This window comes from Corythoichthys intestinalis, chromosome 19 (assembly GCF_030265065.1).
Source record: "Corythoichthys intestinalis isolate RoL2023-P3 chromosome 19, ASM3026506v1, whole genome shotgun sequence".
NCBI classification, from domain to species: Eukaryota; Metazoa; Chordata; class Actinopteri; order Syngnathiformes; family Syngnathidae; genus Corythoichthys; species Corythoichthys intestinalis.
Window position 1 is genome coordinate 34,720,474 of NC_080413.1, and position 27,264 is coordinate 34,747,737.

General features: G+C 38.6%; 1 protein-coding gene across 1 annotated transcript in view; it reads right to left on the reverse strand.

Annotated features, from left to right (window-relative positions):
- Positions 1–412: 412 nt before the first annotated feature.
- Positions 413–27,264, reverse strand: part of tnfrsf21 (tumor necrosis factor receptor superfamily, member 21) — an 84,587-nt gene continuing 57,735 nt past the window's right edge. Inside the window, exons 4-6 of the mRNA XM_057822496.1 lie at positions 15,606–15,871; positions 7,697–7,928; positions 413–2,038 (exon numbers count right to left, since the gene is read on the reverse strand). Coding sequence (XP_057678479.1) covers positions 1,809–2,038; positions 7,697–7,928; positions 15,606–15,871 — 728 coding nt within the window. The 3' untranslated portion in view covers positions 413–1,808. The remainder of the gene's footprint in view (positions 2,039–7,696; positions 7,929–15,605; positions 15,872–27,264) is intronic.

The following is a 27,264-nucleotide window of genomic DNA, read 5'->3' on the forward strand; positions in this document are numbered from 1 at the left end:
AGATATTCTCGAACACTCACCTCTTTTTGATCCAAAAACTCCATGTAGCATCTATCACCGAGTGTCAAGACACAGCTGTGAATGGCCACAACTGGATTTTTGGGGGATTTTATGAGTGAAACATGGTAATATAACAAGGGTGTCGGTGCAGAAATCGCAGACATTATGGAGTGGTCGAGATTTTCTTTTTCATATATTTACCCTTTTAAATGTTTTTTTTTTTTCATTTTTCTTTGTTTGGATCGATTTTTATCATCTAACATATCGGAGAAAATGCGACAGTAACAATAAAAATACAACTAAGCGATAGTTATGAGGTAGTTATCCGTGACTTTTTTACAGACACCATTTTTTTCATTGTGACATAATTTGTTTAAAAGTTTAAAATATGCGAGTGAATAATTTTTTAAAGTCGTTTTTTTTTTTTTAAACGAAATACTATGTAGTATTCCTATGGGTTAAACAAAGAATCTGGAAGGGTTGCGTTAAAAAAAACATAACGAAAATATGCTTATAACTGTTTAGCCATTGATATTGAACATGGTTGGCCAACCTTACTTCACATTTCCGCTTTAATGGCTATATTTTGAGTTATTTTGAGGGGAAAATAAATCAACTCTATTATACACACAGACTACTTTTCATTGTGTCAAAGTGTCATTTTGTAAGTGTTGTCCCATGAAAAAGATATATTTAAATATCTGCAGAAATGCAAGGGGTGTACTCACTTTTTTGCTACACTGTGATACACTAGCGAGAAGCTACAATTTCAATCAGCAAATAATTATGAAATGACAATAAAGGGAATTCTGATTCTGTAATGTGCGTAGTTGTTTGTGTGCGTGCATGCGCGTGTTTACGTGCGTGTGTACGCCTGTTTGTGACTACGCGTACGTGCATGCATGTTAGTAGGCGTGTGTGCGTCTGCTAGTCCATGTGTGCACATGCGCACTTTCTTACATAAAATAAATAAAAAATCATCACACCCTTAGCATTGTTTTCAATGAATACTGTTGTGTGGAATGGAGCTTGAATTTAGTTGATCTTGACAGTAATGCCTTTCATCTACATACTGTACACGTGTATTGCATCCTCGTTTGGTTGTGATATAGCACAGTAGTGTACATCCTGTATTATGTGGATTTACCTATTGTTCATATAAAACCCGCAAATCTATGAATGCCCAAGCTACAGTAAAATATTCTAAGAAGCGATACTGTACGGTTTCTGAAACTGCACTCTGACAGTTGTGGAAAAGAAAACATTCTCACACTCTTATGATTGTGTTTTCAGCTGTTACATATGCTGTCGCCTGTGACGATGTCTAACCATTTGCAGGCTTTAAGCAGCTGTTTTGGTGTGAAAATTTGAGTTTTGAACAGACAGGGTGAGGTTTTGTTCAACTAGCTTTAGAAAATAAGTTTAAAATGTGGGCAAAAAGGAGGGAAGTTTTGTGAAATGTGTTTTAGCAATTGGGAAAAACTGTAGTATCGGAGTTGTTTGGCAACATGTTTTGGAGCCATATCTGCTGTATTGAGGTTTGCTACATTATAAAACTCTGAGTCTTTCCAATACATTTTGTAGGGATTACACCAAGTATTGACTTTGACCCTGTTATATGGTTCAGCATGAACAACAAAGAACAAACATTAAAAGGAATAAAGATCGAACCCAGTGAAAAAAGCATGAAACAAAGTCATTATTGGACAGATTTAAACTTAAGCGGGATCACTTTGTCAGATCCAACTCGTACGCAATCTGATCGACTGGGTGACATTTGATGACTTTAACTCTGTCTTCTACTTGGCCTACAAAAGATCAGGGAGGTGGCTGTACACCGAGTCTAAAAGCGTCTGACTGGCCTCCTGACTTTTAACTCCGGCAATCTCAAAAAGCTGGTCCAGCTTGTCTTCAGCAGCAGGGATCTCCTCGATAACGTGCAGCTCCTCCGGGTTCAGGATGTGCAGCATGTCGTCAAAAATAGGCTGAAGGTCGCAAGGGTCAAGGCGTACTTGCCGGAGCACTGTGTCTTTCTTCTCTGTTGGGATGACAAATTCAGAATAACATGAGGACTTCTCACTCTAATATTATTTAAGGTATTTAACAAAAACGTTGAAATTTGAGTGTGTATAGTGTACAGGTTTAACTGCAGCAACCTGCCTTTTAAATCAACACTACCCTCTTGTGGCCAATGCATTTACTAGGAAACCAGCAGGATTAGCAAGCAGAGTTTTTATCTGAAACTCAAGGCCTAACTATATATTTTCCCCATGGACCCAAACTTAAAAGGTTTTCAAAACCATCTACTGCATACAATGGTGCCGTCTGGGGGCCTTCAGAGCCCTATTATTATAACAGATGAAGTTGTATTTTAATCGAGTAAGTACATGTGTGCATTTCTCCCTCAATATTGTGTACTCATGTCCAATATAAAGTCGATTGCAACATTTCAACCTCCTCGCAGGGTGCTAACGAAGGATAATTTCAAATAAGACTCCTATTTAACAATAATCCTGGCATTATCACATGCGTCTCACTAGGTAATATGTTCTCAGACATTTACAGTATTTCAGTCTGGGTACTGCATATCGGTATATTGGGAATGTTCAACATTGGGGTGTGAAATAATAGTAGTAATTGATTTTTAATGCAGTATCTAAGTTTTGTCAATTTATTTATATTGACCTAAATAATCAAAAGCGGATATTTTAAGGGGGGCAGCCCCCCCCCGGTGGCCGAAAGGTGTCATTGCATGTAATTGACTTTCCTATATGTATAAAAGTTGTAACGAAATAAAACTGCAACAAGAATGAAATGAACACTTTTTTTTTTTTTTTTTTTTTTTTTTTTTACAACGGGTCAAAATCATTTTTCAAACAGATCATGTGACTAGCAACTTAGACGTCCATTTGCTTTGCATATAGATTAAAAAAAATTCAAATGATTTTTTTTCTTTGATTGAAAATATATAAATATTTTTTTGGGGATTGAAGCAACCTTTTCTGGCATTAAATGATTTAGACACAAATGTCCTACCCACAATATGGCCCAAACACAAAAAGGATTGCTTCAATCAAAGAAAAGTTTTTCGATTAAAAATTAAGTGTTCAAATGCAAAATTTTTAATCTCAAATATTCTTTCGCATTCAAAAACTTTTACCATCATTGAAATTTTTCTTTTTTTTTGATTGAAGCAATTTTTCTTTTTCAAAATACATATTTTTTTGAAGCAGCTTATTTTTTGATTGAATAATGACAAAAATGTCCTATCCAAAATGTGGCCCAAAGACAAATCAACATTACTTCAATCAAAAAGAAAAAAAAAATCAAAGAAAACTAGCTTTCGCATGCATTTTTTGTTTTTTAGTTTAAAATGTATTTTTGCATTCAACATAAAAGCATTTTTTTAATTAATTGAAGCAACTTTTTTTGATTGAATAATAAAGACACAAATCTACCACCACATGGCTCTGCCCAGGGGATACAATTTTTGACTGGGTTAACTACATTGGCACGACACCGGCGGGCGTACCATATTCAACGGATGACGATCATGGCGAAAAGTATTGCCTAAGCAGCCTTATTTAGAATTCCCCTCAAGAATAATGGGAAACCAAAAACACTCATTGTCAACTTATTATTATAAATATTCTTGTAAGTTAATTTGATTGCAGACACTGTGTTTCGGGGTCATCAACATTTTGTGCCCCCCCCTGCCCCAAAAGTCAAACTCCGCCTATGCCCCAAGGGCTCCACAGACGAACGCCAGTAAACATTTAAATGGCAAATAACCTACAGTAAATCAAATAGTATAAATATAGTTCTATGATATAAAGCAATTCATGCAATGAAGACATCCACTTGATTAAACCCTCACAGCAGGTAAGGAAAAAAAAAAAAAAAAAAAAGAATATTGGGGGAAAATAATAAAGAGTTAATCATTCAGCATAATCTTAGTTCATTCCTTCATTCATTATTTTTTTAATTCATTCATTCATTACCAAAGAACGTTCGTTTATTTTCCCCACAGTTCATAATTATAACATTGAGAAATAAAGCCCAAAATGAAACAATATTGTTTGAAATGGTAAAAATATACAATACCCACAACAACCAAGAGAGGGCAATCAAATTTCAATCATTTATCCGCATTTTCTTTCGGCCTGTCATTATTCACTATCATCAATCTGAATTTATATGAGAAGTGTATTCTGGACTGGTTGACAGTCAATCACAGGGAACGTACAGACAAACAAGCATCATGTATGAACAGAATTATGTATATTTTTAAATCAGGGAGGAAGCCAGAGACATGCTAACCACCACACAAATGTTGCTATCGTTGACAAAAGCTACTGGCAAATAAATCCATCAAGACTAAAAGTGGGCAATTCATTTTCGAAAAGGGCCATTGGAAGAAATGGAAACGTTGTCAAAAGCCACACCAGCTCAACTGCGTCATAGCAGCTCTGAACTATTAAATTAAATTATGCCTAAAGTCATAAACAGCAAAAAATGTTTCAATGTCTATATTGCAGATCAGTGGTGTTACCAGAATGCCAGGTATGGGTGGGCATTAGTCTTACCTGGGGGAGAAGAAAAAAAAAAAAAAAAACTACAATGCTCAAGTAGGTCAAAATCTAGCGTAGGGCTACTTGCACCTTAAAACACATTTTATTTTCTTCTTGACATAACTGTTGTTGTGATTTGGTCTAAACAAATAAAAGTTAATTGATTTTATTTGACTACATGCAGGTGACAATGTTTTTTTTTAAGTAACCTATTGTTGTTCCTCGGTTTCATTATTATTATTATAGTTATTCTTTGTTCCGCAGACCCTTTGAGCTCAATCTGACCCCCTTAGAATGCTTCAAAATGCACCAAAATCGGCAGGCAGGTCAACACAGGCGCAATCTTTGATACCGTGTAAAGACAAATTCCAAATACACTATGTAGCGCCCCCTAGCAGTCATTCTTTGTCCCGCCGACGCTTAGAGCCCTACTTTAACCCCCTCAGAATGCTTCAAAACTCACCAGCTCAACAGCCAGGTGAACACTGGTGAAAACTTTGATAAAATGTAAAAAGTATATTAAAAAAAAAAAAAAAGTGTAAATGTGTGTAGCGCCCCCTAGGAAAAAAACCATTTTTTTTTTTTTTTTAAAAGGTGAAAGAGGAGGTAACACCGTTAAGGTTAAAACTTAGGTTAAAACTAGGGTTGTCAAACGATTAAAATTTTTAATCGAGTTAATTACAACTTAAAAATTAATTAATCGCAATTAATCACAATTAATTGCAATTCAAACCATCTATATAATATGCCATATTTTTCTGTAAATTATTGTTGGAATGGAAAGATAAGACACAAGATGGATATATGTATTCACAAGCGGGACATAAGGACTGTATTTGTTTATTATAACAATAAATCAACAAGATGACATTAACAATATTAACATTCTGTTAAAGCGATCCATGGATAGAAAGACTTAGTAGTTCTTAAAAGAAAAATGTTAGTACAAGTTATAGAAATTTTATATTAAAACCCCTCTTAATGTTTTCGTTTTAATAACATTTGTAAAATTTTCAATCAAAAAATAAACTAGTAGCCCGCCATTGTTGATGTCAATAATTACTTACACAATGCTCCTGGGTGCTGAAGCCTATAAAATCAGTCGCACCCAAGCGCCAGCAGAGGGCAGCAAAACTCCGCAAAACACAATTAACAAGTGGGCCTTTCACTCTTCTGTCATTTAAATCTGTCTAAGCTGGGCAAGTGCGTTAATTGCGTCAAATATTTTAACGTGATTAATTTAAAAAATTAATTACCGCCCGTTAACGCGATAATTTTGACAGCCCTACTTAAAACACATCAGTACTATATGAATGGGATACCATATGTGGTGCCCAGACTGCCGTTAGTACTACATCCAGTTTTCTTTGGGTGGGCTGAGCGTGTCCGTGGGTGGGCACCGCCACCCCTGCCCCCCCCCCCCCCCCCATAACGCCCCTGTTGCAGATACAACAAATAACTCTTTGTCGTTTGTACCATCCCGTATGTGTGTAAATCAAAACATATGCGTCACGTTCAAAAGTATAAGTACTTTAAGTACTTTTTAAATTTTTTTAGACTTTATAAGCATATACAGTGGTACCTCGACATACGATTGCTTCGACACACGATCTTTTCGACATCCGAGGTAAAATTTTACTCGCCATTTGTTTCTACATGCGACGACATGCTCGAAATACGACGACATGACAGCACCGCAGACGAACGCACGGCGGAATTTCTTGTGTTAGAAATCAACACAGGTTTCAAAAAGGTTGGTAGAGGTGGTGAAACAAAGAAAAAGGTGACGCTTACCTTTTAGAAGAAGATGCAAATTTTAATAAAATCTGAGCGTGGGGTGCGCATCCGTGAACTGGCTCAACAATACATCTCCACGGTCCTCCTCCGACCACCGTTCGCCAGTCTTTATAAGTTAAGCCGACAATTATTATTGTGGTAACATCGCCAAAGAAATCGCCAGCTTCACCATGTTTTTATCTTTTATTTCACAACTTATTCAACACAAAATGCCTACTGTCTACCGCAATTGACGGTGTTCTCAAGAAAACATTGAAAGTGAAACTCTCAAGCTCACCGATCCCTGTCTCTGACAAGTCAGCCCCGCAATGCGTTCAAGTACAGCAAAAAACGTCCGCCACATTAGAGCCCGATTCATTACATTATTACAGGAATTATTATTATTATATTTTCCGATTTCTATTTATGATTTATTTGTTTTGCTATGTGTAATTGCCATTTGTAACAGTACCAGCAGTATATATTAAGGATTAAGTGTAGTTTTTTGGGCTGTGGAACGAATTAATGGAATTATAATGTATTCCTATGGGAAAATCCTGCTCAACATACAACCATTTCGACTTAGGGGCCGTTTACATGGTGACTCTCCGAGAAGACGAAAAATTTCATGTTCGCATTTTAATGGGCCCGTCTCCATTCGAATAATGTCGCAATTCCGCATGAAAACCATGTAGTATTCATGCCAGGCCCTAAGGGGCAGTGCAGATTTACAAGGCGACAGCAAATGATGCACTTTGACCCCACCAAGTTCCTCAGCCCGGAAAAAAATGTGTCCGCCCACTCTAAGCTACTGCATTTTTCTTTTGTTCAAAAACGCACAAAAATGGAAACATTCAACATATTTAATTTAAAAATATTATTTAAACAGTTAATTAAAGCCGACATTCCGCCATATTTGCTGTTTTTAATATTTAGTAGCACCGCTGCGCACGCCCAATGTGACGTGTACGAGTGCTGACGTTATCGGCGCGGTGTCGTGCCGCGGGAGCCTTTGATATGCATGTGGAGCAAGCCCCCTCATTCCCCCACAAATGAATTCTTCCACTTTGGGGGCAGGATTCAGAATTTTTCGTCTTCGCCTTCCGTCTTCGCCGACACCATATGCACGCGAGGTCACTCCGCAACATAGTCATTGCGTCTTCGTGTTGCAGAGTCGCCATGTAAACTGCCCCTTACAAAAAAGGTCCTGGAATGAATTAACTTCGTATGTAGAGGTACCATTGTACTTGAGGGCCAGACACGAGGTTTCTAGCATGGGCTGTCTTTCAATGAAGCACCACCACTAATCAGGTGTTGATCTATAGCAACAACATTAGTACCCAACTCACCTTTAGTGATAAATGAACCGTTCCTGCTAAGAGCGGAGTCTTTGCTGGAGGTGGAATCGCAACGAAGCAGTGGTTCTGACTCATCGTGGAAAAAACCTTTGGTACGATCCACTGGCGACTGCTCCACACCTGTTGCAGTGCCGCCAATGCTGATGGGAGATTCTTGAGGCTTGTGAATGGGACTTAGGCTTTGGCTTACATTCACAGACGTCATCAGCTGGTTTATATCAAACTGGGAAATACACAAGAAAAAACAGACAAGGTTTTCCAAGTTAAGTTGGTATTTGCACAGAAATGTTTTCATGAGTGTTAATAGGGAAAATTGAAAATGCAATGTGACCAGAGCTTGACTGGGAAGATAGATTTGTCATTCCTATCATATATCATCACTTCTGAATTTAGTGTAGGTACAGTCAATATTACAGTTACACTGTCGTTCAAAAGTTTGGGGTTGCTTTGACCCCAAACTTTTGAACCGTAGTGTATCATATGGGATTTTTCATTATGTACAATCCGGTAGTGTATGTTTGAACTAAATCATCTTTCTACAACCTCTTATTAGAACATACTGTAAGATTGATTTAGATATAGATGTAAGTGCTGATAATACGGAAACTGTATATCTACTGTATTTCTTAAAGCTGTTACTGCTGTTACATTTATGACTTCCATGTAATGCATCTCCTGTACTAATACTACAATCATGTGTACTTGTGTGTACTTGTACTATAAGTATGTGTACTTGCGTGTACTTGTGCTAGAAGTACGTGTACCTGTATGTACCTGTCCGAGAAGTCCGTGTATACTAAAAATATGTGTACTAGTACTACAAGTATGTTTACTTGTGTGTACTTGTGCTATAAGTATGTGCATACTAAAAGTATGTGTACTAGTACTACAAGCCTGTGTACTTGTGTGCACGTGTACTACAAACTGGTGTACTTGCGTCTACTTGTACTATATTCTCATGTACTTGAAACATATTTGTACTAGTAACACATGTACTTGCATGTACTTGTACTTTATGTACGTGTGCTTGTGTGAACTTGAGCTAGAAGTATGTGTACATGCGTGTACCTGTACGAGAAGTAAGTGTATACTAAAAGTATGTGTACTTGTGCTATAAGTATGTGTACTTGCGCGTATTTGTACTACAAACACGTGTGCTTGTGTGCACTTGTGTGTATTTGTACTACAAACACGTGTACTTGCATGCAATTGTACTATAAGTACGTGTACTTATGTGTACTTGTGCTAGAAGAACGTGTACTTGCGTGTACCTGTACGAGAAGTACATGTATACTAAAAGTATGTGTATTAGTACTACAAGCATGTGTACCTTTGTGTACTTGTACTACAAACACGGGCTTGTGTGCACTTGTACTACAAACACGTGTGCTCGTGTACACTTTTACTACAAACATGTGCACTTGCATGTACTTGTACTATAAGTATGTGTACTTGCGTGAATTTGTACTACAAACATGTGTACTTGCATGTACTTGTACTATAAGTATGTGTGCTTGTGTGCACTTGTATTACAAACACGTGCAGTTGCGTGTACTTGTACTATAAATATGTGTACTGTGTATACCCGCACTACAAACACGTGTGCTCATGTGCACTTGTACTACAATCACGTGCACTACTTGTACTATTAGTATGTGTACTTCCGCGTATTTGTATTACAAACACGTGTGCTTGCATGTGCTTGTACTATTTGTGCGTGTGGTTGTGTTTACTTGCGTGTACTTGTGCTAGAAGTATGTGTACTTGTACTGTACTATACGTATGTGTACTTGCGCATATTTGTACTACACACACGTGTACTTGCATGCACTTGTACTTTAAGTACATGTGCTAGCATGTACTTGGACTATAAGTACGTGTGCTTGTGTGTACTTGTGCTAGAAGTACGTGTACTTGCGTGTACCTGAACGAGAAGTACGTGTATACTAAAAGTATGTGTACTAGCGTGTACTTGTGCTAGAAATAAGTGTATTTGCGTATACCTGTTCGAGAAAAACGTGTATACTACAAGTATGTGTACTTGTACTACAAGCATCTGTAATTGCGTGTACATGTACTATGAACATGTGTACTTGAGTGCATGTGTCCTACAAACACGTATGCTTATGTTTACTTGTATTATAAGTATGTGCACTGGTACAACAATCATGTGTACTTGATTACTCTTGTGTACTCTGTCTCTTGTCCTTCAATCTGTGCAAGCCCCTCCCTTCTCCTCTCCGTCTCTCTGGAGCAGTAATGAACATTCAGTTCCAACCAGTAAGGACTGGTTTAGAGGTTGGCTGATGAGAGAAGGGATTGTTTTCCCAGCCTGGAGGTGGTACCAGAAATGTAAGCACTAATTTCCTTGTGTTCTCCTCCATTCATTGATGACTGCAATACTGTGCTGCACAGCTCTGACCAAGTAATTAATTCTGTGTCATATAAGAGTGTCCATTGTATCGAGAATGAGAACAAAACACAATGACATATCAACTCAGAAACAGAGGAAAGTGGAACATTTGACGCGTTACCCAAAGTGATAGACAACTTCAAGGGACAGGAAGGTAGAGGTTTCAAACAGGATAAATAACGTAATCTAATATTCTGAGTTGCATAAACTCTGTTGGAAAGTTGTATTCACCTTAAAGTACTGAAGTATCATTTTAAATGATGAAACAGCAAACCAAGCACATCTTAAAAGATTGCTTATGATGACTAAAACAAAATGACAGACGTTTCCCTTGCCGAGAGACAGATCAGAGTGTGGTGTAATAATTGCTTTTTAGCCAGTAAGAATCATGGGAGATGTAGTGCTTTTTGGAAGAATTAAAACAAGCGGTATCATTTTATATTTATGAACACATTAATTAATAATGAACCAAATATTTATCCATGATTAAAAGTTAAAAAATACACGCTTGCCAATAGAAATCACTGTAGAAGAACAACTTTGACAATATTTTCTAGAGCCCATTGAGAAGTGTAGTCTAGGAAAGTATTTATATTATGATCTGTGTCAGAAGCAGAAGCTTTCACAGGGAAACGATTGGAAAACCACTATAATATGGTACAAAATCCCCCAAAATGTCACCGCATTTAACAGAAGCAGAAATAACACGCAGTTAATAGCTCATGCATGATGAGGCGCTGAAATGCTAGTTCAGTAGTGGAGTGAAGATGCTGCTGTTGTAAGCAACATAACTGAACTTCAAGGTGTACCTATAAGTACTGGTGCACGATAATTATTGGTCCGATAATTATCGGTCCGATAATAGGAATTATGACGTCATCACAATAACTCTAATAACATTATTAATAGGACCGATAATATGTACTGTGCTGGCTAGCTTGAAATCAGTTGACCATTTGCGGGACATTGCTGCCACCTGCCGGTCAGAATAATTCGCTGCATCTATAATTTGGCCCACAGACTCATTCACATTACACAGTGCTGTGTCTAGCGGTAGCATTGACAATCGTGAATGCTTTCTGTTACTTACGTTTCCGCCTCGGAAATATATGTCTGTAAGTATTCATGTTTACTATAACATATGGACGTGCAATATATGTTTACTTCAGTGGTGAAGGGTCATATGTACAGAACTTCATAAGTTGTTGCGTTATAGAAGCCAGCCAATGCTTAAGGCTAGTAGCTCAAGCTAGTGTGCTATGCTATACATACATATAATAGTTGTCGTGTAATGTTAGTCCTGTCAGCATGCTTGGTAGGATTTTATACTATGCAGAGAAGAAACCTCATACTTATTTGAATATAGGTTCACTCACTGCCGTTCATATTGATTATTATAAGGCAAGCCATTAATCCTTTTTGTTCTACCATATTTTTTTATGAGGAATGAGTGATAAACCTTACTATATAATGTTTGAATTTTATAGTGTTATAAGTTAGTAAGTTATTGAGAGGCCTATTGGTTATTGATAGGCTTGTTGTCCTAACCTGTCTCCCTGGTTAAGAAAGTTTTTTCATGGACCAAGACCACAACAGTCTCCTGTAGCTCCAAATATGTTTATCTGATGACAAAGCACAATACCTGTTGTGTTTATGTTTTAGTTCAGTGCTCATTCTTCAGGAAAAACATCTTCAATTATATTGACTAATTGATTGTGATTGACTCAAATTATATTTATTTGAAAAATTAAATATTGGCACTTTAAGTCAAGACTTCTTGTCTTTGTTTTGTTCATTATAATAATGTTCATGTCATTATGTAAATTCTGGTGAGGTCAAAGGCAAATCAATGTTGAATCCACCATTATTACTTTTTTTAAACCTCCTGGTGTTCAAAAACTCCGGTGAATATACATTTAAAAAATTATATATTTATTATCGGTTATCGATATCGGCTTTGAGGAGCAGAAAGTTATCGATATCGTATCGGTTTCAAAAAATGGATATCGTGCACCCCTACCTATAAGAGTTCAACCGCTAATGAAACAAAACCGCCAAATTTTGTCAAAAGTAGCCCAAAGTTGATCAAGCCGCCAAATGTGTTTCTCTCCCACCCAGATTCTTTGAAAACGGTGGGTTTCTTACTTTACTCAAATTTTTGGATGTGCTTGTGTTTTACAGTGAGCCCTCATTTTTCGTGGAAAATGGGGACCTGAACCCGCCACGAAAAGTGAAAAACCGCAAAGAGGCGCGACCCAGTTTTTGTTTTTTGTTTTTTTTCTGTGTGTGTTCAATGTATTTATTCAGATTTAGCATAGGAAAGATACATGTAAGATTTTTTTTTTTTTCACTTTTTCACCCAAAGCATAATTACAAAAAACAACATTTTTTGTATATACAGCATATATGGCCACTGGAAGAGATGCAGGCTACCGACATCAAGACAAGGAAGCTCCTTACAATGCCGGACAGTTTTAGTCCAGTCCAGCATCCTGAGGCTCTACACAAAGCAGAAAGAGGGAGGCCAAGGACTAGTGAGCATCAGAGCCACTATCCAGGAGGAAACTACATCCCTCCAAGAGTACATCATGAAAATGGCCCCCAGTGATGACCTGCTCAGTGAATGCCTCAGACAACAGAATCCCGGTAAGGAGGAGGACCCTGAGGGGCTATCATGAAAGGACAAGCCCCTGCATGGTATGTACCACCGACAAATTGAGAAGGTAGCTGACATGGTAAAAACATACCAGTGGCTAGAAAAGGCCGGACTGAAAGACACCACGGAGGCACTGATCAAGGCAGTACAAGAACAGGCCCTAAACACAAGATCAATAAAGGCTGATGTCTATCACACCAGACAGGACCCCAGGTGCAGGCTATGCAAAGAGGCCCCTGAGACAGTCCAGCACATCACAGCAGGGTGTAAGAATCTGGCAGGCAAGGTATACATGGAACGACATAACCAGGTAGCAGGCATAGTGTACAGGAACATCTGTGCCGAGTACGGACTGGAAACCCCGGAGTCAAGGTGGGTGACACCTCAAAAAGGTGGTCAAGAACAACCGAGCCAAGATCCTGTGGGACTTCCAGATCCAGACAGACAAACTGGTGATGGCCAACCAGCCTGACATAGTGGTGGTGGATAAACATCAGAAGACAGCAGTAGTGATAGATGTAGCAATCCCGAGCGATAGCAACATCACGGAAAAAAAAGAACACAAAAAGCTGGAGAAATATTAGGGGTTGAAGGAAGAGTTGGAGAAAATGCGGGGAGTGAAGGCAACAGTGGTGCCAGTAGTGATCGGGACACTAGGGGTAGTAACCCCCAAGCTGGGTGCATAGCTCCAATAGATACCAGGAACAACGTCCGACGTCTCCGTTCAGAAAAGCGCAATCCTAGGGAAAGCAAGATCCTGCGCAGAACCCTCAAGGACCATAGGACCCGAACTTGAAAGGAGAGATCATACCGCTCGGGCGGGCGAGACGACGATTATTATCATATCATACAGTGCTGGCCAAAAGTATTGGCACCCCTGCAATTCTGTGAGATCAAGCTCAATGAAATGTAAAATGCCTCAAAATTAAATCATTGCACCTGGCATTGGTTGGCACTAACGACCATGAACTCGGAGGATGACTTCAATCCCTCCCACTTCAAACTGATTGGACATCTACGAGTAATAAACTCATTCCGATTTACAGAAGAAGGATGAAAATAGCTTGTTTTTCTGTTTATTAGTTGTTTTGTCGAATATGCTAGAATGATTTCCTGGCCCATGTATCGGATATTGTTGAGATCATCGTTATCGTGAGTCTTGTATCGCAAATTGCATCGTATCGTGAGGTACCCAGAGATTCCCACCCCTACTTTGGTCATTACTCTATTGCCAATAACATGTATTGTAGGTCAATACGCTATTAAGCTATTAAAATTTTATGACTTGATTAACTTAAAAACTGCTTAAATGATGTACAAGGCCCACGCAAACAGTCTCCCGCCTAACCTACAAGCTCTATTCCAACTAAGGGAATCTAACTACGACCTAAGAGGAACCAGATTGTTTTCATATCGGGCAACTAGGACAACATTAAAATCTTTCTCGATTACGAACATTGGGGCTCGCCTATGGAATACATGTGATGCAGCGCTTACGAGTATAAAATCATTGAGTTACTTCAAAAAGATGTACAAAGAAACTATACTAAATCGTTACATGAACCAAAATGAGACATAGCTGCACTGCACACACACATTCGCAACAAATTGTTCCCACAACAAAAAAGGCAAACAAGGATGATTAAATGTCAGGGACAGAGACTAAGACATAACATTGCATGCTCTGAAGATTTGCCCTCCAGCCAAATTAGATTACTGACCTGCTATTGCAACGTACGCGCTGTGTGTAACCTGCTGTGAGATGAAGCTCCTTGACTGGACACTTAGCTCATTGGACATAATATTCTACAATGAGACCTACACCAAACCAACGGCCATGTCTTGGAAAGACATATGGGTAAAAAAAAAAAAAATGATACTGATGATGACGACAATAACAATAAATTCATTCATCCATTCAATACTCAAGCCAAGCTTCTTTTGCAGTTTCGTGCCTGCCGTCACTGAATACTGACAGCAATTCATTTCAGAATTCTTTTATCCAGAATTATTCAGTATGAATATTTTGAGTGAATTGGGTCCGTTTGGGTCATGTTTATACAAAGTGCTTCATGTAGACCAAGGCACACTGCTGTTTTACTACATTATAAAGGCTAATTCAGTTTTATTGCAGGCTAATGGGGATTTTTATTGTTGTCGTTAATTGCTGGCGATTATGAGATCAGCACAAAAACTTAGACGTAAAACTAATCCAGCAGCAGGAGGGTGAGGAACTACAAAGGAAAAGAAAACTTGGAATCTACTAACTAAACCAAAGCCAGAAACAATTTATGCTCTAGCCAAAATTGGAATTCCGTTTATTTGTATGTATTAAATGTGCATATTTTGGCTGGAAATGAAGCAACAATGGGGCAAAAGAGATGTGTGTGTGTTAGAGGTACTAACAATTTTACAGGACATATTAACAAATTGTGTTAGGTATTATTTAGTTTGAATTTTTGATGCCTAGTCTAATTTCGAAGATGTTTTTTTTTTTTTTTTTTTATAAACTCTGTTTTCTGATATATGATGTGTCAGCATCCCTTCCTTGATCAACCATATGTTCCGTGTCATAGAAATCAAGCTTAAATCATAAAAGAAACCTAGAGAACGCTGAGGTGGAAGATCATCCACTGATAATTAAACAGCGACGAAAGATTAAATTGTTTGCACTGACAGACAGAAAGTCAATGAATGCAGAGTAAGACCTTTAACTGCTGAGCTTTGACCTTGAAAAATGTCATCAAGCATTTTTTCTTTAATTAAAGAGTAAAAAAAAAAAATAAATATAAAGGCTGTCTGTCCTCTGTTTAACCTTGATATCCTCTTACCTGCGGGTTGTCCTCCATGACCAGTCTGATTTTCTCCACTATGTCAATACGGCGCTGTCGGTGCAAGGCATTTATCAGTTTGGCCAGATTGGCGTCACTGTCTCGGATGGTCCAGTGCTGCAAAGCAGCGTATGCCCGCTCATGATCTGACGAATAGCCGCTGGAAAAGGCGGCAACCTCTCGCTCAGTGGCGCTGGCCAGCGAATGATAAATGTCAATCCATTGGGGCCCCACCTGAGCTGCAACCAGTTTTAGAATGTCCACACCTAGAAAAAGGTAAACAAATTGATTTGTTATCTTTGTCTATATATTCAATTTATGAAGGGGATACATTTTATGAATTCATCTAACTTAGTCATTGATTATTTAAAATAAAATCATTATAGGGCGGAAATCACAGACAAGACTGAAAAAGCATTTTTTGCTATTGCACTCCTCTTTAAAAGAAACTGCTGTATTTTAAGGCAAAACAACTGTTGTGCTTGATAGAACAACATGTCTAGATGCTGCCATAGCAGATTCATGTTGTATTAAGCCCCCGAACTATTTTTAATTTGTCCGTTTTACCGTTTTACCCTGAAAACCCCCGTTTACAGACGTCGCGTAAACGCTTTTGTTTCAACCCAGTCATAAAACGAAGGTAATTAATTATATTTATTATTCAAAATGTCTGTTGTTTTTAGCTTAGAATCATTATTTGATGTCTCATATTTTGTTTAAAAAAGAAAAAAAAACACTTTAAAAAATTATTCACTCACGTATTTTAAACTTTTAAACAAATTATGTCACAAAGAAAAAAATGGCGTCTGTATAAAAGTCACGGATATCTACCTCATAACTATCATTTAATTGTATTTTTTCTTGCTGTCAAATTTTCTCTGATATGTTAGATGATAAATCGATCCAAACAAAGAAAAATGCAACAACAACAAAAAAAGGTTTAAAACTGTAAATATATGAAAAAGAAAATCTCGACCACTCTTTGATGTCTGCGATTTCTGCATCGCGTCCCTTGTTATATTATCATGTTTCCCCCATAAAATCCCCCAAAAATTCAGCTGTGGCCATTAACAGCTGTGTCTTAACACTCAGTGATACATACTACATGGAGTTTTTGGATCGAAACAAGGTAAGTACGCAATAATATCTCGTTAAAATCGTGGCGTCTGTAATTCTGCTCTCGCGTGTTCTCACCTCCAGATAAGGTTTTGCTGTTTAAAAACCATTTTTTAAAAAATGCCCTCCTGTTCAAAATTTGAATTCCCCCAGAAAATTTAGATTTTAAGCTTTCCAATGATGTATCACACATGCATATCGAACAATTTTGAAAGTTTGCCCAAATGGGGGTGGAACTTCAAGTCACCTGAGTGTTTTCCGCCACATATATTAGAATTTATGTTCTCATCATTGCTGTAAAAGAAATGTCCTTCTGTTAGATAACATATGTCCAAAATCCACTGCAATCGTGTTCGCCTATTACAATAACTTGGATAAATAAATTCATTTTTATATGATATGTTCTCCTCAGTCTTCAAAAGTTGTTCCTGTCAGTGTCCACATTCAGGTCACATGGACCCAGTGCTATCCTCCCTGACCGACGAAACAAGTTCACTGAGTTTAAGCACAGCAGGTACAAAAATTCTGGACAAAACAGTATGTACTCTGTCTGGACTGGCGCACTATAAGTAAGGAATTTTTTAATTCCAAACAGGAGGGCTGAAGCCGATGTTATCGCCTGAAAGTGATATGATCCCGCTGGCCAAAAGTATTGGCACCCCTGCAATTCTGTCAGATAATGCTCAATTTCTCCCAGAAAATGATTGCAATTACAAACACTTTGGTAGTAATATCTTTATCTATTCTGCTTGCAATGAAAAAAACACATAAGAGAATGGAAAAAAAAAGATTAAATCATTATAACTTTACACAAAACTCCCAAAATGGGCCGGACAAACGTATTGGCACCCTTTGAAAAATCATGTGATGCTCCTCTAATTTGTGTAATTAACAGCACCTGTTACTTACCTGTGGCACATAACAGGTGGTGGCAATAACTAAATCACGCTTGCCGCCGTCCTTGTATGTACCACATTGAGCATGGGGAAAAGAAAGAAGACCAAAGAGCTGTCTGTGGACTTGAGAAGCAAAATTGTGAGGAAGCATCGGTAATCTCAAGGCTAGAAATCCATCTCTAAAGACCTGAATGTTCCTGTGTCTACCGTGCGCAGTGTCATCAATAAGTGTAAAGCCCAAGACACTGTGGCTAACCTCCCTAGATGTGACCGGAAAAGAAAAAAATAACGAGAGATTTCAACGAAAGATTGTGCGGATGGTGGATAAAGAACCTCGACTATCATCCAAACAAGTTCAAGCTGTCCTGCAGTCCGAGGGTACAACAGTCGCCACGTTTACATGCTGACTTTTATTCATACCGATTCAAATCATTCCGAATGGAAATTTCACATCAGCTGTTTACATGTCACTTCATCTATTCCGATCCAGCGTTTACATGTGACTGCCTTTATTCCGAAAGGACGTTTGACAACTGCCGTCTGACATGCGCAGATTAATCAAAACAAAGCGTCACGTTGCAAAACATGGAGATCGATCGTCAGATCAGCTGCTGTTTTAACTTTTCGAGTGGAAACAAAACTTCAGAATGATACGCCGTTCATTTAAAAAGTTGTGTGGGTGCGCTGTGCGTGTGCTTGGAAGCCATGTTGCAAGTGACGTTACTTACGTCACCGAGTGACGTCACCTCGTCAGTACGGAGCATGCGCAGAAAGAACGCAACCAGACACCATTCCGCTTCCCTGTTTACATGATATAATTTTACTTCTAATCGGTTTGGGAAAAGGAATATTCCACCCCTGTGAATCGGAATGAAATTCCATTCGGTTTGGGCCTGTTCATTCTGAATGAGGTGTTTATATGGAACACATTTATTCGGTTTGAACAAATATTCCGATTGTAATTGGAATATTTGGCTCCATGTAAACGTGGCAAGTGTTAACCCATACTATCCATAGGCCATGTGTCACTGGGCGGAAGATTTTAGGGAGCGACTAAGATATTTCTGCTCCGAGTCAATTCCAGCCTTCTTCCTGATTATGTGGGTGGTCGTCGTCGGATCCGGGATCATTGTCAAGATATTGGAATTCGTCTTCCCATTTTTTGAACACAAGTGAGTTTGGGTCAAGCATTATTTAGAGAGATTGTTGATCTCAAAATGGCCAAAATCCTCTTCTTTTTTTTTAGCTTCATAGGAAATGTTTGGCTTATTTTTGTTGCTTATAAAAAAAAAAGGGGGGGGGGGGTAAAAATACAGTATTTTCTTTTGATTGACGAAAACATAAAATTTGGCAAAAACAAAAAATGATTTATTGTTGTTTTTTTAATTAAAAATTGGAAAGGTGACTATTTTCTCTCTTTTAACTTTAAAAATCTTTATTCTTACATTTAAAGAAAGGGGGAAACAGTTATTAATCTCTGTTTAAATCAGAGAAACAAAGTCAAATCACATTATCTATTTTTGCAGGCAGTGGTGGAATGCAACGAAGTAAAAGTACTTTGTTACTGTACTTAAATGTATCTACTTTACTTGAGTACAAATCATTTTACACAAAACTCCAAAAATGGGCCGGACACTAGTATTGGCACCCTTTGACAAATCATGTGATGCTTCTCTAATTTGTGTAATTACCAGCACCTGTTACTTCCCTGTGGCACATAACAGGTAGTGGCTATAACTAAATCACAGTTGCCGCCAGTTAAAATGGATTAAAGTTGACTCAACCTCTGTCCTTGTATGTACCACATTGAGCATGGAGAAAAGAAAGAAGACCAAAGAACTGTCTGAGGACTTGAAAAGCAAAATTGTGAGGAAGCATAGGAAATCTCAAGGCTACAAGTCCATCTCCAAAGACCTGAATGTTCCTGTGTCTACCGTGCGCAGTGTCATCAATAAGTGTAAAGCCCATGGCACTGTGGCTAACCTCCTTAGATGTGGACGGAAAAGAAAAATTGACGAGAGATTTCAACGAAAGATTGTGCGGATGGTGGATAAAGAACCTCGACTAACATCCAAACAAGTTCAAGCTGTCCTGCAGTCCGCGGGACAACAGTGTCAACCCCTACTATCCGTTGGTGTCTGAATGAAAAGGGACTCTATGGTTGGATACCCAGGAAGACCCCACTTCTGACCCACAAACATAAAAAAGCCAGGCTGGATATTGCCAAAACCTACCTGAGAAAGCCAAAAACGTTTTGGAACCATGTTCTCTGGTAAGATGAGACAAAAGTAGAACTTTTAGGGGAAAGGCATCAACATAGAGTTTACAGGGAAAAAAAAAAAAAACGAGAAAAGAACACGGTCCCCACAGTCAAACATGGTGGAGGTTCCCTGATGTTTTGGGGTTGCTTTGCTACCTCTGGCACTGGACTCCTTGACCGTGTGCATGGCATTATGAAGTCTAAAGACTACCAACAAATTTGACAGCATAATGTAGGGCCCAGTGTGAGAAAGCTGGGTCTCCCTCAGAGGTAATGGGTCTTCCAGCAGGAAATGGACCAAAAACACACTTCAAAAAGCACTAGAAAATTGTTTGAGAGAAAGCACTGAAAACTTTTAAAGTGGCCAGCAATGAGTCCACACCTGAATCCCATAGATAACCTGTGAAGAGATCTGAAAATGGCAGTTGGAGAAGGCACCCTTCAAATCTCAGAGACCTGGAGCAGTTGGCCAAAGAAGAATGGTCTAAAATTTCAGCAGAGCATTGTAAGAAACTTATTGATGGATTCCGGAAGCGGTTGTTCGCAGCTATTTTGTCTTAAGGTTGTGCTACCAACTATTAGGCTGAGGGTGCCAATACTTTTGTCAGGCCCATTCTTGGAGTTTTGTATAAAATGATAATGATTTAATTTTTTTCCCCGGGTGACGTCACATTCGCATTCATCCTAAACCCGAGACTGGAGCCGGAAGTAACTTATTTTCATGGCGCGGGATTCAAAAATTGAATACAGTATATAAAACGACCGCTTCCACACACATCCATGCGGTCCATTTCAATCAGGAGCATAAAACACCTCGTGAAATATGAATTCTTCATTCAGGAGCATAAAACACCTCGTGAAATATGAATTCTTATCCTATATTATGCTTATTCTCCTGATTTTTACCAACTTTTCACAGGTGGCATCATCACACTGTGTTGACTTCAACAAAGCCTCCACACACAATGAATTATTTATCCACTTTGATAAGCATCAGGTTGTGCCCTGATTGATGTCCACAGTGACAAACATGCTAAATGCACAAATCCAGGATGATTCTGAAAGATTAAATGGATAAGCCACTGCTGGGGGGATATAAGTCACACACGCATACGCAAGCACACACTCACGCTGACAAATGAATATGAATTTATATCAGTCGAACGACCAATACAATGAAACACATGAGTGCATATATGTACAATATATGCTCAAAGATTCTTATAGTACATACTTGCACATTTTGTTACTGTTACATTCCGAAAACTGACCACCACCCAAACTTTTTGACCTCCTTTTGTCAAAGTTACCCTCCAAATATTTCTAATGGATACTGCCAGACACACATGCACGTAAACACACACAAAATCCCTCACTCAGCCTCAAGATTAATAAACTCAAGTGGATCGTGGACCCACAGGACCTCGCGTGCCAGCCTTGTGGGTCAAAAGCCTGCCGCCTCGTTGGCAATAACAGACAGTGACAGCAGAGAAATCCCCTCGCTCAGTATGCCTCACTGTCCCTGTTAGCTGGACACACTTGGATGGCCTATATAAGTCTCGTGATGATTCAGTGTGCCAGCCAGCAGATGTGCTTACTGTATGTCTTTGCATGAGGAAGTGAAGGCTGAGCGTGTGTGTTTGTTCAATTGCGTGTAAAACAATGTCAACGACAATTCCCTCAAACCTTGTCACATTCTATTACTGTGCTACTAATGTCTCTTTTATATGCAAATTTCAAATTTCTTAAAAATAAGCTACCCCGCTGGGAAGCTCTGCAAATCCTAATGAGTAACACATATTGAGACATTGTGTTTCTTAACATTTGTCAGGATGTCAAGCAACAATCGAGTCCAAAGCCGATCTAACAAATTCATTGTGTGTGGACAATGACTCATCTTCCCTGTAGTGTTGGAAACCCATTTCACTTGTGACATTATCTGCTTTCTGAAGGAGGTCCATTAAAACTGATTGCACAGCACATCAATTATTAAATCATTTAGCGGATAAAAGGACATTTTCGCAACTAAATACCTAGGGACAAAGTGACAGTCCTAAAATCTTGCCATTAAAAATTGTTATATTTAGGACAGTATACATTCATATAGATATATGTATGTATATGGCGGAAAACACTCAGGTGACTTGAAGTTCCGCTCTGAGACCCCGAATTTAGCCAAATTTCAAAATTGTCCGGTATGCATGTGTGTTACATCATTGGAAAGCGTAAAATCTCAATTTTCTGGGGGAAGAAGAATTTTGAACATGAGGGCATTTGTTTTTTAAAAATGTTTTTTAAACAGCAAAACCCTATCTGGACGTAAGAGCACGCGAGAACAGAATTACAGCTGCCATGGCTTTTACGAGATATTATCGCGTACTTACCTTGTTTTGATCCAAAAACTCCATGTAGCATGTATCACTGAGTGTCAAGACACAGCTGTGAATGGCCACAGCTGGATTTTTGGGGGATTTTATGGGTGAAACATGATAATATAACAAGGGTCACGATGCAGAAATCGCAGACATCAAGGAGTGGTCGAGATTTTCTTTTTCATGTATTTACCTTTTTAAACTTTTCTTTGTTTGGATCGATTATTTATCATCTAACATATCGGGAAAAAATGCAACAGAAACAAAAAAAAATAAAATTAAGCGATAGTTATGAGGTAAATATCTGTGACTTTTTTACAGACACCATTTTTTTTCATTGTGATGTAATTTGTTTAAAAGTTTAAAATATGCAAGTGACTAATTTTTTAAAGTCGTTTTTTTTTTTTTTTATGAAATATTATTCATCGATTAATGATTCTAAGCTAAAAATAACAGACATTTTGAATAATGAATATCATTAATTACCCTCATTTTATAGCTGGGTTGAAACAAAAGCAGTTGCCCGACGGGGGTTTCAGGGTAAAACGGGTAAATTAAAAATAGTTCGGGGGCTTCATGCGCCATTAATCTGCTATGCCAGCATGTAGACATATTGTTCTATCAAACACAACAGTTGTTTTGGCTTAAAATACAGCAGTTTCTTTTAAAGAGGAGTGCAAGAGCAGAAACTGCTTTTTCATTCTTGTCTGTGTTTTCCACTATATATATTAGAGCTGCCTGACTTTTAACTGATATCCTGATGTTATCGAACTACAAAAATCCGATACCGATATCAAACCAATACTGTTGAACTGTATATAATTACTAGCGTTGTCTGATAATTACTTTTAAAGTAATATCCCGATATTATCCAATTCCAAAAATCCAATATCGATATGAAACCAATACCAATACATGCAGTCATGCACTTAATGTGTTATTGCTAATTCTACTGTAATGCCCCATGGGATGCTTTAATAATGATAAATGTAACGACTTCAAAATTTTCCATATATATTAACATTCTGTGAAAAATAAGAGACTGGCTTGAACTGAAGTAATAGAAAATAAATGTCCCATATATTTATTATACATTGAAATGTCAAAAATTAAATAAAAGGAATCATTAACAATTGAATCACATTTACAGTAGTTACCCCAAAAAGCCAATACAGGGAGACCAAAACATTACAAATACAGGCAGGCTATCATAAGACATCCCCATGCAATGAAAATTCCCAAGATGCACTTTGCATGGCTTTTACAAAGATTTTTGTATTTTATTACTTTTCTTGTTTTCTTCGTGACTATTTCTTTTTGGTAACACATTAGTTACATGTAATGAGTTTTATATTAATTATTTTTCAATCATTTATTGTCCATTTAATTTTTTGCACCATGAATGAAAGTGTCAGGTGTAATGTGTGATAGAAGGGTGTCCACTAAAATCAACGAAAAGGTTTCTAAAACTGTGGTGAGCCCAGCGATGTTGTTTGGTCTGGAGACTGAATGGTCTCCACTTAAGAAAAGACTGGAGGCAGATTTTGAGGTGGCAAAGATGAAGATGTTGAGGTTCTCTTTGGGAGTGGCCAGGATGAATAGGATCAAGAATGAGCATATCAGAGGGACAGCGCATGTTAGAGGATTTGAAGATAAGTCAGAGAGGTCAGACTGAGATGGTGTGGGCATGTCCAGTGGAGAGATAGTCAGATGAAACTGATTTCTGATATTTATCAGAAAATCCCAAAGGAGTATCAGTCATCAATTAAAAAAAATATTTTTTTAGTTATGAACCGGCACTTTATGTATCATTCTTACTTATGTTCAAAATGAGGATTGTAAATTTTAAATACCTGCGTGAAAAACCTTTTTAAAATGACCATAGCCAGATTTGCCTTTATTTACAGTGTTCTTGCAGATGTTTTCTTGGAGGAGGATTTTTTTTTTTCAAAAAGTGCATTATTAAAGAAAAATGAAGAGCACTTAGAGAAATGGAAGCATCCCTAAGCTCACTCCATCCCCGTGTTTACCACTAAAACATGAAAGAGGGCTTGTCAAAAGCATGTAAACAAGATGGATACCTTTTTTCTTTTCACCTCAAAATCATGCAGCAATATTTCACCTTATGTCACTTTGAGATAATCATCTTATATATCAAAGTCTTGTTTGGAAAGTCTGTCAGTCTGCCTCCGTTAACTTCTATTTAAGTTTGTGTTTTTCCCCCTCTTTGTGGCTCATGTGCTGATGATTATCATATTAGTTGAATATGCTCTTGTTTATCATTCCCTTCTGTGTCAGCCAATCAGCTTCTTATCGGCCCTAATGATGCTCATTACTGTCTTGTTTTGGTAGTGGTTGTTGTCAGTTCATTTTCTCTTGCCTTCTTGCTTTCACGCTCCCTGTTGTGTTTTATGTTGAGGTGAATTTTTGCCCTTTAAACTAGTAGACAAACGTATCAAATTAAGTATTTGAGCGTACAGATTTTCAGCAGACAGCCGCAAACATCAACACCCCTAGGTATGCCTTTAATTTTACATTGAATTCAACGCATACTACAGTGTATACAAATTAAAGCGCACCAACCGTTACATTTGTGAAATATGTGCTCGGGTGAACGAACCTTCCCTCGGAATTACCCCCGTAACGATCAAACCACTGAGGCTGATGTGGGAACAAGCTACCAAGACGTACGGCAACACAGTAGATTCTAAAACGCGGCTCCCCACTGGGCTAGAATGTGGAAGTTGGCTTTATCAACAGTGTGGATCTTTAACAAGGGAGGATGGCGGAAAGTACAATGCTGTTTTTCTTCATGTTTTTCACATTTCCTACTTGGAAAATGCATGTTGCAAATTAAACCACTTTCACACCAAGCTTAAACTACTACTTGTGAGGTTCTCTGCTAGGATTAAAATGTTGGCTTTTCCATGCCACGTATTTTCCAAGGGAAAATACATTACATCATAGACCAGGGGTTTGGAACTTTTTTGACTGAAGCCCATTTTCAAATCGTGCTCGTTCCTGGCTTGTGCTTAGGCTAGCACCGTTTTTTTCTGTTTACACAAACCAAGCATTTGCTCTCGGTGCTGAAAACGGGTGCTTGGCAGGCACCAACTCCTTACTGGGCCAAAAAGGCATCATACTCGATTACGAGTGATCGCCGATGATGACTTGCATCCGCCATTCTATGTTTGATTAATGACTGCGGCTGGTAGTGCTGCCATGGGCCCTGGTACGCCCAAGAAGGGAACCTGCAGCCTCAACACACCACGCTGGGCTGTGCGTGGCTACCTGTGGGTCCATGACAGGTGCTCACACGTCCCGGGCAAGCACTGGTCAGCTTCAGCCAAACTTTCTTGCATCGGCTGGTCGCTGGATGCCAGTATGGGAGCTTAGCTCAGGCAAACCACAGCATTGTCACAGTGATGTCCGCATAATGATGGCTGTTCCAGTGTACTTCTTTTAGGGGGCTTTCACATTAGAGGACCAGAGTCCAGTCGGAGAGCTACCTCACAACAACACTTGCAAATGACTTGTTGAAAAGGTTAAGCATTCGCATTGCGCCAACCAAACTTTCCATATAGACCCCAATCACATGACGTCACAACTCAGCCCCCCTGACTGGAGCCGCCATATTGTCCGTCAGCTCGTCGTGTTTACACATTACCGCTACATACATGCCTCCTATTGCGGCGTGTTTTCTGCTCGTTAACATTAATAATCAAAATGGTGAAGGCGTGTGTGCCGGTTGGACTTGAAGTTCTACCGTATTCCGAGAAACCCGAAGAGGAGAGCGAGATGGACTGCTGCAATTCGACGAGAAAACTGGGCACCAAACGATCACCACAGACTATGTAGTAGTCATTTTATACCTGGTAAGATGCATTCAATATATATTTAGAGGGTTTTGGGCAGACAACCACAATTAAGATCATTGCGAGGCTAATCGCTGACAACATACAGTTTCAAATTCAAGATGTTTATTTCTTCCGCCATCATTGTTTTTTGAATAGTATTTAGCTGGTACCAAGTGAAAGAAGCTGGCCTCGTCTACGGATCATCAGTTAAACAGGGGTGTCCAAACGTTTGCAAAGGGGGCCAGATTTGGTGTGGTAAAAATGGGGGTGGCTACCTTGGCTGATTTACGTAGAACTATAAATTTAAACAAATTTTAGCAAGCCCTTCTGTGTGTCACATTTACTTTATTATTATTTTTTTTTTATTCATAATTTCAACAATCTCGACTTTGTGGCGTTCTCTTTAGACACTCGGGCTCTTGCGAAATACTGCTGCTGTGAAATTAAACTAGCTTCAAGATGCTTTAATTTCTCGCTGTGTATCTTCCCTGTAATGTTGTCGTACATGTCAGCGTGTCTTATTTGGTAATATCGCGTCACATTGAACTCCTTGAAAACAGCGACTGTCTCTTTGCAAATGAGGCAGATACAGTTGTTGCGTATTTTATTGAAGAAATAGTTTAATATCCACCTATCCTTGAAGCGTCGGCCCTCACAGTCAACTTTTTTTTTTGATTGATTGTCGCCATTTAAGAAAATTGGAAGGGTCACACGGGGTAATGTTGCTTAGAGTGCTGCTCTTAAAGTTTTTCAAAGTTTCGTGAGAATAGGCTGAGTTTCTGTGGACAAGATAGTTATAGATATCAGGGTGGCAGATGTCAGGCAGAGACGGCAAAGACAGCGGGTCGAAAAATATCGATTCAGGCATCAAATATGGATCTGGCGAATGGATCGACCGAAGCTTTTCCACATAACGCCTTTTATGCAGCACATCCAATGGGTTTACAGCGTGTGAAAGCACCGGGGCTTCCATGAATTGCACTATAAATTGCACGATAAATTGAGACCATTGAGAATACAGACACACAATGACGGACAATATGGCGGCACAATACAGCGACACGTCATTGTGTGACGTTGGTGATTGGGGTCTATAGCATCACGTGGACGAAAGGCACACTCACTGATTTGACAAATAGAAGAAGAAATACCTCCCAC